The sequence below is a fragment of the Mytilus trossulus genome, chromosome 1, assembly GCF_036588685.1.
Source record: "Mytilus trossulus isolate FHL-02 chromosome 1, PNRI_Mtr1.1.1.hap1, whole genome shotgun sequence".
Classification (NCBI taxonomy): domain Eukaryota; kingdom Metazoa; phylum Mollusca; class Bivalvia; order Mytilida; family Mytilidae; genus Mytilus; species Mytilus trossulus.
In genome coordinates, this window is record NC_086373.1 from 111796306 (window position 1) to 111817418 (window position 21113).

General features: G+C 30.6%; 1 protein-coding gene across 5 annotated transcripts in view; it reads left to right on the plus strand.

Annotated features, from left to right (window-relative positions):
* The window catches only part of LOC134697788 (cytosolic carboxypeptidase-like protein 5), a 34393-nt gene extending 18741 nt beyond the window's left edge, over window positions 1–15652 (plus strand). For 2 of the 5 annotated variants that reach the window (XM_063560076.1, XM_063560081.1), the window contains 7 exons: window positions 574–755; window positions 1428–1765; window positions 3352–3641; window positions 4491–4690; window positions 7588–7645; window positions 11820–11910; window positions 15120–15652. In XM_063560076.1, the coding sequence (XP_063416146.1) occupies window positions 574–755; window positions 1428–1765; window positions 3352–3641; window positions 4491–4690; window positions 7588–7645; window positions 11820–11910; window positions 15120–15233 (1273 nt within the window). In that variant the 3' untranslated portion in view covers window positions 15234–15652. Of the gene's footprint in view, window positions 1–573; window positions 756–1427; window positions 1766–3351; window positions 3642–4490; window positions 4691–7587; window positions 7646–11819; window positions 11911–12221; window positions 12260–15119 lie in introns of all 5 variants that reach the window. The other 3 variants (XM_063560087.1, XM_063560095.1, XM_063560101.1) reach the window with 3 other exon arrangements.
* Window positions 15653–21113: the final 5461 nt, after the last annotated feature.

Sequence of the window (21113 nt, forward strand, 5' to 3'; positions counted from 1 at the left end):
TGTTATGTCATTCTTAATTACTTGAATTTATTGGGGGGAAAACATTAGCTTATTACTTCTGATTTAGGGTGTTTTTCTCATCCTTTATATTGTAATACACAACTCAGTTCAATATCATGCTTTGATCATTAGTTATTTGCATGTTTCAGCATCGTATACATTGTGGCTTTTAAGTGGAAAAAAATATTTATAAAGATGTTATTTCTTTAACAAGAACTTTTCAAAGAAAGATTTTCATTCAAGGAATAGAAAAGGTAATTTAGGTCTATGAAGAAAATATAATGATAAAAAAAATCAAATCACAAATATAAGATTACAAGTAAATAACTGCTGTCACTGAGGCATTTCAAGAAAAAAGAATAAAAGCTATGTAGGTCAGCAATGTACTAACACAAATTAACAGAAAATAGACATGTATGTCACTGAACACATGAGAAATGAATGAATTCATGGATGAATCTATTCATATTCTTAAGTAAGAAAGTAATTTTATAATAAAGATATTATAAACATGATAAATATTGTGTTCTATGAATAGACATATTGATAATATTGTGTTCTGTCCATTTCCAGTAGTAATAGTTCAACAAGCCAGACTAACAGTAGAGTAAGCAGACAAAACAGTACAGATTCCAATCAAAATAGTCGATTCTCAAGATTCTCTGGGAACGAAAGTAGTAGTAGTGCCCCGCCAAAGTATCAACGGAAAGATTCCTTACCCAATCAGAGACGAGAACTTGGTCCAGTCAGAGAAGGTAAATATGCCCAGAAGTACAAGATGCTCTCCCCTGACCAAATGGACACAGAAATAAAAATTATAAGGAGTTTTCAGCTGCATACATAAAGTTCAAGTAGGAATAACTGTCATACAAAAGTTTAACTGGGTTCAGACCATTAATGTTTTTGTGAAGAGTGGTTTTCAGTGGTATTTTAATTTATATGATAAATAAAAGGTAATTTCTGTTCAAATCAAAAGATGTGGATTTTGTGTCAGCTTGATTTTTCCTAATTGTAAATAAAGGCAACATTTGTATACTGCTGTTCGAAAGTCATTAATCATTAAACAACTGCTGTTTTCCTCTATTAGTACAGTACATTTTAAAAAGAAAAAAATGATAGGTTGAACCTGGTTTTGTGGCTAGACAAACCTCCCGCATTTATGGCAATGTAAAGTATGACAATAAAATGACAACATTACATGAAAGGACTACAAACAAGAAACCTCTTTAAAATGTATGAGAAAATGATGTTTAAAAAAATATATACAGTAAAATAAATTGAGTAATTTTGATACTTTTTCCTCTTGTATATAAAACAAAAATATTTCTGTTTCTGTACTGTTATTATAAGTTTTTAGTTGTATATTTATTAATTAAAATTGATTAATTGTCTTCTGGGAGACTTTGTAAATCATGTTTATTTTTTAGCTGCATTACGATCACAACAAAGAAAGAGACCAGTGCCCCCTAACATCAACACACCTGTGTCCTCACGGTCACAGAATAATGGATCAGGAAGTTCAGGGATTCAAAGTGCACCAAGCAATTATACACCAGTATCATCAAGGTCAAACCATAATGGTTCCTCTGGGGTTCAAGGTGGACCTATGCCAATATCATCAAGGTCTCATCACAATGGTTCCTCTAGCTCTGGGATGCAAAGTGGACCTGTCCAGTTCACAATGATGACTTCTGATTATAAAACTCCACGATCATCAGATGGTAAAAATAAGGAGGAATTATCAGAGTTAAAGAACGTCAATCTGGTATGGAGCACAACTTTAATAAGATTTTTCGGGGGAATATGTAGTTATAGCTTTTTCTGTCAGTCTATTAGAAATAAGTTTGATAGAAGAATAAGTAGAGAGATGTGGTATGATTGTCCATTAGACAACTATTCCCAAGAAACCAATGTATTAGGATGTAAACAACTATAAGACAATGCATGGCCTTTAACATTGAGCAAAACAAGAAAATGCAATGGCCTGATTTATTCTAAAAACAAATATGGCAGACAGCAATAAAATCACTAACACTTAATTATAGGCTTAACCCTTTCGCCGATGAGTCTCGGTTTACCGGGATTCACGCTTCAGACGGCTGACGATGAGTCCCGTTTTACCGGGATCGGAATACATCTTTATATCTCCCGCTCAAAACAGTGCAAACATGAGTTATCTTTCTTTGATGAATACCCAGATGAAAGTGTAAACATGGTGGTTCCGTTTGTTGAAAACCGTGTCAAAATCAGAGGAAATTCACAAGAATTTGAAATGAGGGAACATTTTTGGGGAAAGAATATGGAAGAATTGAAGCTAAACTAGTATACTTTTTCGACATAAAATGTTGTTTTATGTACAAAACATGTGGAATGGACATCGTTTAGTGTGAGGAATTTGTACAGCCTCATATTTTTTTTCAAAATTTTGCCGTTTTAGGTTAAAAAATTACGATTTGGGGTCAAAGAGCAGAATTTTGAGAATTTCACTTAAATAATGCCGAAAAATTGACAATTTGAATATTTTATGAGGAAAAAATTATCAAAACATAAAAAAAAACTTGTTAGTGAATGAAATAAATACACAACATAACATGAATAACTACAAACAAGTTTTTATTGGCATTTATTATGAAGATCTCCCAGTTGAGTTAAAGTAGCCAGGGAAGCCATCGTCTCAGAGTAGCTTCTGTCTGGGCAGCAATCGGTGAAAGGGTTAAATAAACACAAAAAACATGAAGTTGGGGCTAAAGTATTTGTGAACACTCAACCTTACAGTGGTTAAACAGGACAAGAACTAACTAAATATTAGGGCTGTTCCATTAATACATACATGATACCCAGGGAAGGCAATATAGCACTAAAGAAACAATTTAGAGTCCTGCATATTTTTTAACCTGTTCAACACAATATTTCGCATCCTTCCATAGTGGCAAATTTAAGTTTTCTTCCCTGGATCCCATGTATGTTTATGGAACAGCCCGTAGTTAGAAATTGCTTGACTAATTAGATTCACATGAAAGACAAAAGATGCATAAGTATAGATTTATATAGCATGCAATTAAGTTTGATATTCATCATTCCCTTACTTGCAATGCTTGAGACTGAATCCTTGATTTGTCTTGAAATTGTTAATTTTAGTTTGAATGAATACATAAGCTTGCTACCATTTATAAATCAAAATTTTACAGTATAAATTTCTACTTTGAATTCCAAAAAAGATGTTTAATTATCAGTGGGACATATACCCACTATAGATTGTGAAAATGCTTGATTTTAAGTTTTAAAGCTAGCCCTTTAACATTGGGAACAATTATACTAGATTTGTACAACTATTTGATTTCTCTGTTCCAGCTTGCCATTGCCAATAAGAAGTCAGGTCCACCTACTAGAATTCCTCTCCCTACAGGTCGCCAGTTTGTTCAATTGACATCATCTTCTAAGGATGAAATGGCAACAAGGACTGGAGGATCTCGAGTCACTACATCTAAACATGTTGTACAACAATACCCAGTCAGGAAAGCCAGTGCAGAAGTTCTTACAGCAGATATCACATCACCTAAATTCCCTGGGGAAGTTCCACAATACACAGGTCCTATACCACCATCAGAATACATGCATGGGAATGGCCCTGGAGACAACAGGTAAAGTAAAATACCTCAGGTGAAGTTCCACAATACACAGGTTGCATTTTGAGATCCCAGAATTGAAATAATATGTATATTGAAATTCATAAATTTAGCCCTGATATTATCATGTTTTTATATCATTGATTATTGTAGAAGTTATAGTATTATCTTTTTTTCGGGGGAACCTAACAGTTACAATCATAGCAGAGTGTTATTGTTAAATTTCCCTTGGTTAATATGAGAAATAATTTCTTACATGAAAGACAAAATTTATATATTTTTCTAATTGAGCTGCGTGTATATTTTCTTCTTATGACACTGTGTTCTGTGTTATTGAAATGTTCTGATTTCTGTATCAAATAATTAATGAGAGTGGTTAAGGGGGGGCTTGCACGAAAAAAACGTGATAAATAAGACATAATTTCTGTAATGAACGTTGTACGAAAAATAAATATGATTGAGTCACTGTCTTCTGGTATATTTTAACTGTTTGTTTTACTTGATATTCCCGATTTAGTATACACATTTATGATATAATTAGTTTATGGCTTTTAAAAAAGTATTTCTTGACAATCCCTGCCAAGTGTTTGAATTTCATTTGAAAAATACTGAGCATGCAAAATAAGACTTTGAAAATCATGATGCACGTAAAGTTAAATAAAGATAACACGTTGAAGGAAACACCCGTCTTGCACGACAGAACGTCAAATAAAAAAGAAAAAACACATTGAATGTGAAATAAAAAATGGCGATCATGTTGCACGAAAATAACCCTTTACCACCCTCATTAATTGTTTCTGACAAAATGCTGATTAATAAATGTATCTCCCTTATCTGTTACATGTAAATCATTATTTTTTCCAGTGATTCATCGAAAAGAAGAAAAAGATACATGTACATGAGAAGAAAGAACGTATCAGCGAGTCCCAAAGCCAACAGTGCTGGGAAATGTCAGAGCAAACAGGCTAGTGATAGTGACGCTGAAAGGGCTAGAAATAAACGTAGACGTCGTAAATCATTACGGAAAATAAACCAGTCTCCCTCGTCAGACGAGGCAGGACCAGGTAAACATGGCCTACATAAATGTATAACAAAGCTAAACATAACTTATTAAAATTCTTCTATATATATTCTATAAATTTTAAGCCACAAAATTTGAAAAATTCATTTCACTTTTCATTTGAAGATCAACAAGATTGTCTTTCTCTTTTATATTTTCCTCTGACAGTTTGTTAGGCCAAATGAAGGTAAAGATCCTAGAATTTTATTTTTTTCAAACAATAGTTAAATTTAAAGACTTCTGTTATCTGAATTTCCATCAGAAGTATCCACTATGGCTAAAATGCAACAAATTCATAACAGAATGCAACAAAATTAACTAAAAACGTAACATATCTGTTAATTATATAACCAAACACATAGAAAATGGCAAACTTTGAGTAGGGACTTGTATGATATAAGGATCTCACTCTGTAAACAGACCATTTTTTCCCCTGTATTTTGACAATCCAAAATAAAAATTATTTTTTGCTGTATCTAATACCAAAGAATCAGGAACTGATAATAAAAATTATGTGTGACCCATTCCTTTATCTAACCTAATTTCAACATAAATCAAGATGCCCAAGAAAATCTTAAATTAAATTCCTAGATAAAATAAAAATTATCTTGATGAAAGGGAATATTTATTTTAGTAATAGAAAAGAGGAATTATCTATTTAACATCTAATTATATCTTACAGTTAAGTTTCCTCAATTGTATGTATTTTGTGTTCCCCCTATAGATACCACACCCTTGTTTCTATTGAAATCCTCTGTGAATACAACTTGAGCATTTCACTTTACCTATTACAACATGTAGATGGAATGTTTTCACATTGTAATTAATAGAATTGTGCAACTCAAAACAATTTCCTATATATATTTTCTGAGATTGAAATACAGCACAATAATATTTAAGAGTATAAATCTTTTGTTTCTAATTATGTAAGGACATTAACAATTACAAAGAATGTCTAATTTTAGTACTATACAGTTTGAACTTTAACCAGTAACCTTTGAACCTATAACAAATTCCAGTTCCCATTTTTTGAATTTATAAATTTAGTCGGTCAGATCTTGTTCTGATAATACAAAGTAATCTATGGAAGAACCTTGACCACTTGGACACTAACACCCTTGTAATATTGTGACTTTTTTCAATTGAATCATGGAGTTATTTCCCCTTCTGCTTTACAAACTGGAGACATATTACAACCTTAGTCTTAACTGGAGTGACTAGACAGAGAGAGAGGATAAAACAAACTTTAAATTTTTACTGGGATAAACAAGGGTAAACATCTTTGTACCCGATCATGTAGAGCTCAACTTCAAGATAGCAAATTTGGGGTCTGGGAATTTCAAACTATAAAATATTTTTCAATGATTGTTGTGTAAATATTTTGTCCTACATTTTGTAGTCATATTAGGGATAGCTAGAGGCAAGTGTTAATTTGATTTAACTCAGTTTTAATTGAATCTAACTGGTACAAGGAATATTGTAACTTGAAACCAGATTATTATGAGAGTATTGCAATAGAAGTAAAAAGGGTTTAAAACTATAAAAAAAAAGTATGTTTTTATTTTCAACATGCAATATTATTTATAAATCACAGTTTTGACAGTATATGCTTGGGGAAAATGTTATTGGAAGAAAGAATAAACTTTATTTTGTCACCAAATGGCATAACTAATGGTCACCATTTTCTTTATACGTGAATGGTCATATTTGCTGTAATGAAGGAATTATGCCCCTTAAAAAGTAAAAGAAATGAGAAATAAATTTATTTTATTACATTAGTTTCCTTTTAAAACAAGCTTTGATATTTTATTATTTATGGCGATAATAGGAAATTTGATGGGTTTAGGAATATATAGTGACCAATAGTTCATTTGGTTTTATAAGAACTTGGTGTTATCATATGTATAATACTTTAGAAATGAATATTGTATTATGGAGTGTTGCTGGTGAATGGGTTTGATTTTCTTTGTCAGATTAGTTATGTAGAAAGTAGAATGTGTGCTTTGTTCATTGATAATGATTTCAGAAATATTTATGAAACACTGTATTGAGTTTAACAAATTATGTTTTGTTGATTTCTCCAACAGCAAAGACCACAAATTTTGATTAACATATCTTTTAAATTTAAAGACAAAAATGTATGATAAAAGGAACATCAAGATAAAAGGAAACTATTATAGGTGGTTGATATGAATTATATTGAAGTGTGTCTATAAAGAATAAGATGTGGTATGATTGCAATCAGATTTATATGTTATCCCTAGAAGAAAGTGTCTTTGAGTGTATTAACTTTCCCCAGAACAAGTATAAGACATGAAAAAGTTAATCTTAAGAATATATGAGGAGTTATTTCCATTTTCTACTTTCTTCAAATGGTATTAGATTTCAGTCTTTGTATTAAATCAAGGTATATGTATATTTTGATTTTCATTTCTGTCATTACAAATATTGCAAACACTTATTTTCTTGAGCATCTATAAATATTTTGAGCAGTTTATTATTTTGAATCTATTTTTTTTTGCATTAAGTTTCTTTTCAACAGAAAGCATGATTTGTCAAATAGCAACACTGTTGAATTATACAGGCAAATTTTATAACATTTAATTAAAAAAATTGAAAACCTTGGTTATACTAAAAGTTTTGAAGTTTCAAAATGAGCAAATTTAGAATTGCAATTACGTTTTATGTGTTCTTGATACCAACACATAGTGGATATCAAAACAATTTCTTTAAGTCCCATTTATGTTGTTAAATGGAACAGCATGTTAAATAAATTAGTAATTTACTCAGGTAAAGGGAATTCATTTGGTATACTTAACTTTCTAAGATGTGAATGCTATTTGACATATTAGCATGATTTTAGCACTTTAGAAATCACTGATTTTTGGTCTTTTCTCACAGTTGGTCATTCTAGATCGGGTGGTGGTATGGAAAACACTCCTCTTCAGCTGTCTCCAAGGTAACAGTCGTCTGCTTCACTGTACTCTGCTTATAATTCACTGGGTGTTGTAGGTCTGCTTTTTTTCACGTTTAGTTTGGAAGTTTTGCCTAATAAAATATTTGCTTTTAGTTTAGTTTTTCTTCACATACTTTCATTAGAATCTGTCAATTAATTTTTGTTCCACTTTGTAGAATAATATGTAGGGCTCGGAGGTGCAATGGGGAAGCTGTAGAATAATATAGATAGCTCTTTGTAATAATCCTATTTACAACTTCTACATAATTCATAGCTTAGTAGCAAATAATAAGTATTTAAAACTAAGCAATTTTATTTGAAAACACTTTTACTGAGACAGAAAAATATAGAATATTTGAATATCATTAAATATATATAGAACAGAAACTATCAACCACAGAAAATCAAGCTAGTTGAAGCATACACATTTGTTATTTATAATTGGAATATAATCAATTGGTTTTAGTATGTGACTTTGTGGTATTTTAGAATTATCAGTTTATCATTGGTATGTATGGCTGTATGATGTGATCAGTCAGTAGATTTAGTCGCATGATTCTAGCGTGTATCTAACAGGAAATAGCTAACTGGATCATCATGGAGTAACAGATAATCACTTTCATTCCGGGCTATCCTTTACTTCTGACTAAGAATGTTTGAAATTATCACAGCGAAGCCTATTACACTTGACAAACATTTTAAGTGATAGAATAATTCAATATGAAGACAGTAGATTAACTCATGTAAAAAATACCCTGACTTGCATACTCAATGCATAGTTACATGTTTTAAAAAGTGACATTTTAATTTGTAAATCTGCAACAATCAAGTTTATGTTTTAGTCTATAAAGTTGTAGAATTATTCAGCTAGTTTACATATTTAAGGGTTATTGAAATCTTTGGATGCAAACTTTATGTTGGCATTAGATAGGTACCGTATGAGGTAAAAAAAAGTTACTTATTATCTAAGTTATCTCCCCTCAACTTTATTACTTTATTTAGTTATACAGGTTTCAGATCTCAATTTTTTCATAAACAATTTGATAAAGGTTTTTATACGCCTGTCAAAATTTTGACGTGACTTAATTATGGTATACAAATGTCCGGTGTCCGTCCCTCTGTCGTACCGTCCGTCTGTCTGTCCAGCGTAAACATGTCACACTGTAACTTGAGAACGACTTTTCCAAATTTCATGAAACTTTATATAGTTGTTTCTTATGATAGTCAAATGATCTGTATACTTTTTGGTGAAAATAAGATTAACACTTTTTGAGTTACGGCACTTTGTAACTAAAACAGGGGTGTGTTTTTTTCATATGTCACACCTTATCTCAAAAACTATTTTTGATAATTGCTTAAAACTTTACACACTTCTTTATTATATTAATCTTAAGATCTGTATACTTTTTAGTTTTGATTCAAAATTTCATTTTAGTGATATTAAGTTTAAAAAAAATAACCAGGAGGGGTTCACATGTATGGCCATATCTCAAAAACAATATATGATTATTGCTTAAAACTTTCTCAGAAACTATATATGATTTTGCATAAAACTTCTACACAAGACGACGGGTGTATCACACGCTCATGGTGCAGCTGTTAATTATTATTTTTCAAGCTTTTTCTAAATAAAAAGTGGGCCTTGGTTGATATTTGAGGTCCTATTTAAGCTTTAGACGAACTTTATTCTGACATATAATGAATTTTTCTTTCCAAATAAAGTAGAAAATAGATGTGACTTAGCTTTCACCAGATTACATTATTGTGTATAGTGTTGATTTTTATTTGTTGATTACATATGTTTTATGTTGGCTTCTTCACTAATCGTCATAAGTCTTACACTAAACTTTTAAGTATGGTTAGCTTTAAACTTTACACATTTCTCAACTTGCTTATTTACTGTGTGAAGTATAAATAACCTCTCATTTGTTGTATTTTATTTTGTAACTGAATAACAGGTACAAAAGGTTTGAATAAAAAAAGAAATCGGCGCTGTGAGTGAATTGTTTCATCTCTGTTTATTACTGCATTATTACTGTTATTTTGTATTGAATTGAACAAAAACATGGTGTTTTTTTTTTATTATTTTCTCACCTGACCAGCTTTTCTAGTTGACCTAATGCCATCACTTGTGATCCATTGTTTTTGTCCATTATAGTCATAAAATGTTTTCCTGTGAAAAATTACACCAACCATCTAGTTTATATTATATCGATTATGCTGAATGACCATCTAGTTTATATTATATCGATTATGCTGAATGACCATCTAACTTAGCAGCTAGTACTATGGACCTCTACAGAAACTTATTTCTTGAATTGTGATATTACCTTTCATAGGCGGATCCAGGGGGGGGGGGGGCCTGGGGGGAACGCCCCCCCCCCCTTTTGTGGGAAAAATTTAGTTTATTATATAGGGAATCATTGAAGCATGACTGAAGCGGGCCCCTTCTTAGATCAGTCAGAGGACCCCCCTTCGGAAAAGTTGTGGATCCGCCACTGCCTTTACAATATAAGTTGAAGCAGGTTATTTCTTCAAATTATAATGTTAAAGCAGGTCTAAGATGTTCTACTGTCAAACAATCACAATTGTTCACAATAAGCATGATAAGGAAGAGTCAACATTTGACATTTTTTCCCCTGTAAATTTCAAGATAAAATGTTTAGTATCATTGTTTGCTATGCAGTGAATCAGTTTTATACCAGTATAGAAAAATACTTTGAATACATGTAAAAGTTTTAGGTGATGCAAATTGAAAAACTTTACTGTAATATTTTATTCAAATACCACGCAATCAAGCTTGGAATACAAATGTAACTGGTATAGGGGCTACTATTTATTCTATGTTTATGTACGTGATTAAAGTAATAGGTGATGCAAATTGAATAAGTTTGCTGTAATATTGTATTCAAATACCACTGGATCAGAAATCGAGTCGTAATACAAAAGACTCTTGTTTTGTTATTATCTTTTATTTTTACCTTTGCATGAATTATTCATTGTATTTATGCACATATTAATAGCAATGTTGACAGTAGAGGGACATTATGTTTTCTGGTCTGTTCGTCTGTCTGTTCGTTCATCAGTCTTCCATACGTCCGTTCGTCCTGTTCCAGATTAAAGTTTTTGGTCAAGGTAGTTTTTGATGAGGTTGAAGTCCAATCAACTTGAAACTTAGTAAGCATGTACCTTATGATATGCTCTTTCTAATTTTAATGCCAAATAAAAGTTTTGACCCCTATTTCACGGTCCACTGAACATACAAATTGATAGTGTGAGTGGGACATCTCAGTACTGGGGACACATTCTTGTTCAATATTTCTTAGTATTAATAGTTATCATAAAAAACTAGAAGTGTTGCTCCAGTTACTTTTTACTATTTTACATTGTTCAACAATAATAAGTTCCTTTCATAGTTTTCAGTTGTGTTTATAAAGAAATAAATTAATTAAGTTACGGAATATATTTATAAGAAACAAAAGGTCTGTTAATGTGTTAGTATCCATACATATCAGTTTCTACCAGAAATTCAGACTTTAAACTCTCATTTGTGCTGCAATTACCAATATTTATTTATTTTAAATTGTAAACATTTGTTATATATGGTTTAATTTTCTGGTTATGTTTGTTTTGACTGAAGGTCTGGAAACAGACTGTTGGCATATGGAATTATGTTGCTTGAGTATCCATGCATGTTAGATTTAAGCAGGATGTGAATTCCATAGATTAAAACTTGTCTTACCAATAATAAAATTGAGAAAGGAAATGGTGAATATGTCAAAGCGACAACCACCCGACCATAGAGCAGACAACAGCCGAAGGCAACCAATGGGTCTTCAATGTAGCGAGAATTCCTGCACTCGTAGGTGTCCTTCAGCTGGCCCCTAAAAAATAAGCCCCTAATAAGCTTGTTTTATGATTTAAGTCACTCCCTTCTAAAGCCTTTGCCAGACCTTTACTCTTGTTTCAAGTCACATTTTCAATTCTATAAATAAACCACAGAATTTTAAAAGGTGCAGGCTCATTTGTGTACAAGCCATTTAGCATTTTTAGGAAAACAAATGTCTATCCGTCATTAAAATCCAAGTCTTTCATACAAAGACTGAGGCTTGGCAGAAAAGTGTTGTAGTCTAAATAGAATTAATGACCTAATTATGATTTTTCTTTGTGATTACAGACACATCAACACTATTGGCCAACATCCAGACAATCTCCACTCCCTTAGACAGCTATCGCACAGTCGGAGAGTGGAACTTAACTCCGCGCCAGTAAGTTTTATTTATCAGATAGGTGGCTACCATTGTTATACACATTTATCACAGTTACCATGGTCCAGTGGAACTTTATTTCATGCCAGTTAGTATTGTTACCATAAAGCATCACTATTTACCAACTTTAAGAGACTTCTCTCCTGTAGTCAGCTTAATTAAAAAAAGTAGAGAAGAGAAATTCAATCTGTATTGTTTGATTAAAAAAAAGTCAGCTACTATATGTACTTGAGGTCACATTAAGTTGATGCTGGTAAAGACTTCCAGGTTGAGGAAAGTTAAATGTATTATTATCACACTATTTATTGTAGGATTGTGATGCTTCCACTCTAAGATTCAGACTATTCAGGTATAATACACCACATGTACCGTCAAAGTCAAACGGCACAACATTTTGCTTAGCTTGTGTAACACACATTTTTTTTCACAAGACTAAATAAATTTAAAAGACATTTTTTTTCTAAAAACTTTATAATATAAACAATGCTGTTTTATGTAAATTTCAGTAGCATTATGAAATAAGGTTCTGTTTAAACAATATTTTAACAGTAAATACTCCATATGACGATAAAATGCAAATTAACAGCTGTACGAGTTCTTTTATTAATGAGCCTTTAATTTTAGAATTATTGATGCTTTATCATTATTTTCCCCTCGCCTATTTGTATTCTGTAGTGAAAAAAGAGTGCTTATTTAGGGTTTTATTTTCTAGGTATTTATTGGTCTGGCTCACTTAAGTTATTCATAAACTGAAGACTGAAATACACATCCAAATGTTAGTCTTGAAAAGAAAAAAAGTTTTGCCTGAACAATTCTATGAAAATCCTGACAATCTTATACAAAAGTTCATTCATCTAAATTTTTCAAAAAATTAGCATGCTTAATTTCAGTGAATAGGTTTTTGGGTTAAGATTGCATGAAACAAAAGTGAAAACCCTATGGTACTGACTTCCAAGGTTTGTCACTTCTTTAAGATACACAAAATATAGTCCATTAGTCATATAAACATTCTATACATCCTATCCATGAACATTTCTATATATTTATCAATGAAATATGTGCTCTGATATTCAAGTCCCAAAAAGCTGGTTTAACTTGTCAAGTAAATTACATAACTTTTGTAAGGTGCCGGAATCTAATTTCTGTTCTAAAAATATCATTGATGTCATAAAAATCATCTTTAAAAATTAGAGTTATCTTACCTTGTCCAAATTGTAGTTAGAACAACTGTAACCAATGTTTTATACAATCAATATTTAATTTTACTACCCACTGATAAATTTAAGCAATGTTTATATTTCAGTGCTGACAAGCACATTGATTGAATATTGTGTAAGACAAATGGTCGAGGGGATTCACTGCATCTGCTCAATTTCATTATTACTATATATAGATATTTACAATCACATTGCTTTACTTAAACACTTTGATTGACATGCAGTTTTCTATATAAATGTTTTTGTGTGTGATTCAGAAAGATAGTTTATAATATTAAAACAGAAGATTTGGCTTTTTTTGGGCATGTTCTGAAAAGATAATAGTTATATATAAACTGCATGCTAATAATTATGGACGACAATTAGTACTTGAGTATTGCTTGCAGGTAGTACAAAGTATTGAATGCCAAAATAATACTTGAATAATCTCATTCTGTTTCCATTTAAGACAATGACCACTTGGTTTCATAAAACAGAATTTCTTTGAATGAATGGAGTAATGGGACTTGTTAATGTTATCTTTAAATACAACATTCAACTGCACTACCTTTCTCAAATTATTTATTTTATTTCTGAATCTAAAGGGTGGGTGTTAGAGGAATAGGGTGTAATGATTCATTAGATAGGTGTAGATTGTAAAGGGACTATTTATTTGAATTTTTTTATATTGTTTGTTGACTCTATTAGATGAAGATTTGTCACTTTATTAGACTATCACTTTAAATCAATATCTGGTTTGCTCATACAAACATACAAACATACATAAGCCGGTTTTATGATAGTTCACTTTTTTGTAAAAGAAAATAGGGAATTTTGATTATTTTTGCCAATTTTTTTTTATATACAATACATGTACATGAATATCACAACAAGACAGAATAATAGTATTTTCTTGAAATAGCTGCTTCTGAGCCTTCAATGATAACCAGATAATAAGTATGTAAGTTCCATCAACACTTAATAGACACTAGAACACACTCGTGATATCGCGGGTCTGTGACTGAATTAAAGAATATAACTATGCGTAAGCCTTATTTTAGTATGTGCGTTGTCATCTGATAAAGTCATGCCGATTATAAGATGCACAGTTTTCTCTGCTTTCAACATCTTTCTGTTTGAACCCGTCGACCTGGAACTTATCAACTATTGATATTACTAATTTTATTTGGAAAACAAAAGGGCCTGGAAAGGAGTATTGTTTAATCTTATTCTTTAAATAAAGAATTTATTATTATTATTATTATTATTAATCAACTGCATTTTCCTTTATGAGTTATAAATAAAGTTGAATTATTTGATTCGCTGTTTTACGTCATTCCGGCTAACAAATTGAAAACTGTACATGCTGTACCTATACGCCTTATTTTAAGTCCAGATTTTTATTATTCGTATTGTCATCTTAGAAAGTCGTACTGATTAAAATACTACAATCGGGAACATTGTGACAATGATTGAATTTAGTAGTGTCAACCCTGTGATTACGACCCGTGTATATAGCAAAAACATAAATACAGTGTTTGGTGGTGCGCCTGTCAGTGCGGAACGTACAGATAAGGTTATAGGTAACAGGTGAATATACTAATGGTATCGGTATTGGATTTGACCCGAAACTCCTTAATTATTGGCAATATTAATTATGTGGAAAACAAAAGGGTCTGGAGTGGTGTAATTTTAGTCAACAGCATTGTACTATATTAGTTATATATAAAGTTGAATTCTTTGATTCATCGTTTTTACGTGATGACGGCTGACAAATTGGACCTCGTAATTTTAGTATTATAGATATTTGTCATCTGATATTTGAATAGAAATGCTACAAATATTTTTGATTTACTGAGATTTATTTCTTTGTAGATCACATGCTTACTTCTCTGATACATCAAACATTCTGCTAGATTCAACGCTTGTAATAAATTATAGGTTATATATAAGTTAAAGTAAAGTACTGACATATTTTTGCAAGTCTGTTAATAAAATGTTTGTTATTTTCAGGATACCTCCGGTGTTGTAACTCCGTATGAACATGGTCGAAAGGTGGAATCGTCAAAATCTGGTCGACCAAAACCAGCCCCTAGTAAACTGACTGTGTTTTGGATTGAAGGATAGGTGTTGGATAGCATTATTGTTGAACATTAATCCTCGGAATAAACTGACTGTGTTTTAGATTGAAGGATAGCATCAACGCAGAACTTTATCCTCTAAGCTAGATTTTTCTTGATACTTACAGTAAACACATGTTTTATCTGTGATATATTATATATAAATGTACAATATTATATATAAATGTACAATATTATATATAAATGTACAATATTATATATAAATGTACAATATTATAAATTAATGTAAAGTATGAAATGTGACTGGTTATAATGATGTATTTTATAAGGGCATTTTGTTACGTGTCATATGAGGTATATATAGTTATTTGCTCAATGAAGGAATTTATTTTTTATGAGATGAATATCTAAGAAATGATTTGATTAACATATTGATATCTTTGTAACATGGACTATAGTCGCCTTCAGCTGAAATTCGTAGCGGTTATCGGTAAAAATAATCTAAACTATCCACCGCGTTCTCTCGAGATATAGTTTATCTCATTCCATTCATAAATCGCGAAAAGAAAAACCACTACTGACCTACCTTTTAAGTGATTGCACTGTAATAATCCTGACCTTCACATTTTCCAGAATGTTTTCCATTGTAATTCCGCCATCTTCGTTTCTATGAGGATCATTTGTTTACATGTGAAATTCGTCATTTATGCAGTTTCCTGAAATGTTCTTTTCATTGATGTGATACGGTTTCCCGCGCTTTATGGGAATGTTATGAAATTGAACTCCACGGAAACACTTCCGGAAAAAACAATGGCGGATTCCACCATTCAAAATAGTCTTGGAAAATGTGAAGGTCAGGATTATCACAGTGCAATCACTTAAAAGGTAGGTCAGTAGTGGTTTTTCTTTTTGCGATTAATGAATAGAATGTGAAAAACTATATCTCGAGTGAACGAGGTTGATAGTTTAGATTATTTTTACTGATAACCGCTACGAATTTCAGCTGACGGCGACTATATATAATGTATTTTGTATGAAATAATAGGAAAATATGGACCTTAAGAAACGTTATCTTGTGAAAATTTAGGGTTATTGTTTTAAAACTTGTATTTACAATTTAGTCATGCTTCTATATGATAAGTTTTTGTGGTTTCAAATGTACTTGTCTGATGTGCCATTGTGATGTTTATATTTATGTTCTAGTAATTTATTTATTTTATTTAGTTTCTTATTTAACTTAGGCATTGTTAAGTATCAGTTTAATTGGTTTGTTATTTATATCAAGTATACTGTAATAGTCCTTATTTTCTGATCAACATAATTAGATTAATGTTTTCTCAAGACGTTGAAGTGATTCTTTGTTTTATAATTTATAAAAACAGGAATGATATTTTCTATCAACTAACAGCATCGACAAATTACCAATAAGAACAACAGCATTAAGCACCATGCATGTCTCTTATTTTTGTCCATGGGACATCAGTTGCTGCAGTTATTGAATGCATTACAACATCTTACATGTACCAAAGTGTGAAAACTTTAAAAAGATTTTTCCCTAATTAAGGAAAAGATTACTATCATGTCGTATTTACTTCTAAAGAAAGGGTATTTTTTTCTTAACTAAATGACCAAATCTACTCATAACAGAGCAAGAACAAATTTCAATACTCATAACTCTTGTTCAGAATAAATACTTTACTATAGTTTTATTTGTTGATTGATATATTTATTATTGTCCCTATATCTTTTGGTAGTCTAATAATTTAGCATTACACGTCATATTCTATAAATGTATTACTGGTTTATTCATTTTATACTTGTTTTCTTTTAATTAACAAAATCTGTTATATGGATAAAATAGTGGTCTTTTGAAGAAGATCTAAGGGACTGTTGTCATACAAGTTCTTTAATGATGCTTTTCCATTGATAATCTTGAGGACAAGATGTGATAAGATTATATTCCTTGGAAGGTTGCTTTGTGAACTTTATATTGGCTATTTATCTCAATCACTTTTTGCCTGTGTTCTTTTAACATGTCAAAGAGTAAATTATCGTCAATATAACTTTCTTGTTCAAGTATTAATTTGACAATTTGAAAAAAGGACACCAACTTTCAAGTCATCAAAAAAGACAGAAATTTCAAGAAGAATTTTCCTGATGCTTGTACTAAAACTGAAACTTTATGACAGAAAATGACAGCTTTGACTGGTAGAATAACTGGTTTCACATTTTTATGAGCAGTTGTTATTTTAGTTGATATCCTTTTTTAATTTTAATCAGTTGCAAGAAAATATGTTTGCGAATAGATCATATTGGTTTTGTCATGTATTCTTTACTAACAAAGTTGGGAGGTGACCTTGTCATGTTTTCATTATTCACTAGTTTGAATGACCTTGCCTGTTTCATAACATTGCCATTCAGTTTTGTCTATACTAATGTTATTTCTGAGTGTGGTTTTATAAATGTTTATTGATAAGGTTTCTTTGGTTACCATCCAGAAAGGATGTATTTTATTGAAGCTGTTTCTGGACTTATTCTAAAATGCTAAATTTTAGGAATATTTTTGTCTGCCATATATTTTTTATTATGATAATTTTTTGTTTGTTTGATACTGTTTGGAAATAAAATGGTGTTATTTAGATGTATTTTAAATACTTTATTTTAACTTTTTTCCTGTGTTTTTAATTTTACAGCATTTGAAGTAAATACCAGTTAAACTGAAGTTTTGTGTTTAATGTGTGTAATATAAATATCTCCATAAAGCATTTAGATTTTTCAAGTCTTATTCTGGTTTTCAATATAACACATTCAATTATTCTATCAGTAGTTTGTTCCATAGATGAATAATTTAATTTTGGATGTAACACGTCTTCTGATTGGCTGACTTTATTTTGTTATCATAAACATAATTAAGTCATGTGACCGTGACTTCATCACCTTTTTTCATGGTTTTCTACGGTTTAAAATGGAATTTAGCATTAAATTATAAGAAATGACTGTAATATTTTTTCTGTCTATTCAAAATAACATAGAAAAAATGTGGTGCACACTGTTAATAACCTGCTACATACGTTATTCAGTGTGCACCAAATTTTTTATGTTATTTCTTCATAGACAGAAAAAATATTACAGCCATTCCTTAAATATAAACTCCATTTCTATTTGTGTGCAATTATTTTTGTGAAACTATACCTACTACATTTCATGACAATACATAACCAAATAAGTACATGAACAGAAGTCATTGTATTACATAAGTTACATTGGTGTCTGGATGACTGAGTGGCTAATGTAGTTTATAGTGCTCAAGTTTTAAGCCTGTCTCAGGGTGAGATGGAACACAAGGTGTAGTCAACTGTGACTAGTATTGACAGTTTTCCTGCAGAAGATCCGTGGATGTCTTCAGATTTTTCCACTTTTTTCACCCAAAAAATATAACCAAGTGTGTTGAAAGTGGGATCAAACACAATCTAATCTATCAATTATATATTGTTTATGGGGGAAGAATTTTTTCATATTTTCTGTTTGTTGTTATGTCCACAGACATTAACAACAAATTAATAATATTATACAACAAATATTTGTGTTTCTACAAATTCTTAAGTCAATATTGTGAACTTTTAAACTATTACTTTCATAATTCTCTTCGAAATGATATAAAACAAAATATCTTAGAATACTTTTACAGACACGGTTTCCTTTTACAAGTTGCAACTTAGATGAAGAGTTGTCTCAATGGCACTCATACCACATCTTATATTTATATATAAAGTAAATATAGGATTAAGTAATTATGCAATGTGTAATTTATGAATAAGAATGATAATAAAACTTGTTTCATGGTAAATCTTGATTTGTTGTGCCATTATTTATTTTTCTTAGAAAATAAAACCCATCTTATTCTATTTTTGTATTATTGAAAAAATGGGTCATCATTTTGAATGTCCATCTTAGAACACTTCTTCTAGTTGGAATGGGATTTTTTGTAGTGTCCATTTCGATAAAACTATCAATAGATGTTTTCATTTCTTGAGCTTTAAAAAGGGGCTAATCCCCCAAAGCTTTTTTTATACAGCATCTTAAAGAACTAACGAGCAATGCCCTTGGCTATTAAGGATTTTTGTTTTCCTGATGATAATGAAAGTACCTTTTCAAAAAAATTTAAGTTCTGTAGTTACTGTTCAAGAGTTATGGTTTACTTTAGCCAATCAATATTGTTGCTTCAGGATAAAAAGACAAATATCACTGTTTTAAATTATAACAAAAATAATGACAGCAACACAACAACACAAAAAACAAAAGATAAATATTTAGAGTTCAACTAATGATTTAAAACAGTAGACTGGTGTTTTAACACATGTTTAGCTCTTAATCATCTCTGGGAATATTTTCATGAACAAGTGTCCAGATTTATAATGTAGATACATAAGCTAGACTGTGATAGGATTAGTTCTGTTCTGTTTATTGTACCTACCGGTAGTATTGGTATTTCTTATTTGTTTATTTTTTTTTTATACTAGAAATGGATGGGAAGTATATATTTATCTTGTAAAACTAATAGTTTTTGTTTCAATCTATACAGAATTAACTTTATATAGCATTTATTATAATTTAATAGATTTTTGTCTTTGTCAAAATAATCATACTATCGAGCAGTTTTCCTGACTTTTGAGTTTTTTTCTCGCAGCATTTAATTAGATTTTTGGTTTCAAATATTAAGATTGATTTTTGCATTTGAAAATTTCATACTGCGACATAATTTAATTCTATTATTTTATTTTATGATTAATTTGTGGGGGTAATATTCATATTTAGTTTCATAAGTTTATGCCAACCAGGGGTTTTATCTTCAACGTGTTAGGTGTTGCAAGGGAAGTTATACAGATTTAGGCATTCCTATAACTGTTTTTGACCAAACTGTTGGGTTTTTTTTCTCATTCACACAACTCCATAACATATTACTTGAGATAATTTTTATGATGTTGACTTTTTTCTTTTATATATAGGAATGAAATCCCTTGCTTCTGTTCATTTAAAAAAAAGCATACTTCTGAAATATTTTGTGAGTTAAAAGGTCTGATTTAAGAGTATTTTTACATTGTTTTTGTGTTGAAAGGACTTGAGTCTTTAAGAAACTATGTTGGAATTAGATTAATGGAAGATTGAGAATTAAAAGCATTATCAGAATAAATTCTTGTTTATTTATATATTACAGTTCCATTTCGTAGTTAAAGAGGGGCGAAAGATACCAGAGGGACAATCAAACTCATTAGTTGTAAATAACCTTTCAAGGCCATGGCTAAGATAGATGTCCATCATAGGCAAAAGTTCTTGCCAGTAAGGGTGGTTACACATTTTAAGTTGCAGATATTTTTTCATAAAATGTCTCTACATTCCAAAAATAGAAGTATTACACTGCAACAAATATTATAGGATTAAAAGCCTTTTTAAAGGAATTTATTGGTGTATAAACTCAACCAATTCACTAAGGACCGAAGGACTTTTATGATATGTTTGTGAGTAACTTGGTCCAGTTTATACACCAATAAATTCCTTTAGAATGGTGTTTAATCCTTATAATTCTTTAAAATTGGAGATAGGGAATAAATTTTTCCACCTTCTGTTTCTATATAACATGTAAATTGTATATTTATGTCATTGAATAGGCCTAGCACATGAATATATTTGTTGGTTAACACAAAAAATTGTACTCAATGAAATGCTATCTGATAAAAAGTGAACTGCAAAAACTTATCATTCAAATTAATGTTTTTGATTATACTGTTTAAAGAATAATATGTATATATATAGTGAAAAGAAATTCAAATGAGAAAACCAATGTCCTAATTTATTACCTAACAATATACCAAGACAAATATGACAGTTATGTAACAACACTGCCTCCTGACCTGGAACGGACACATAA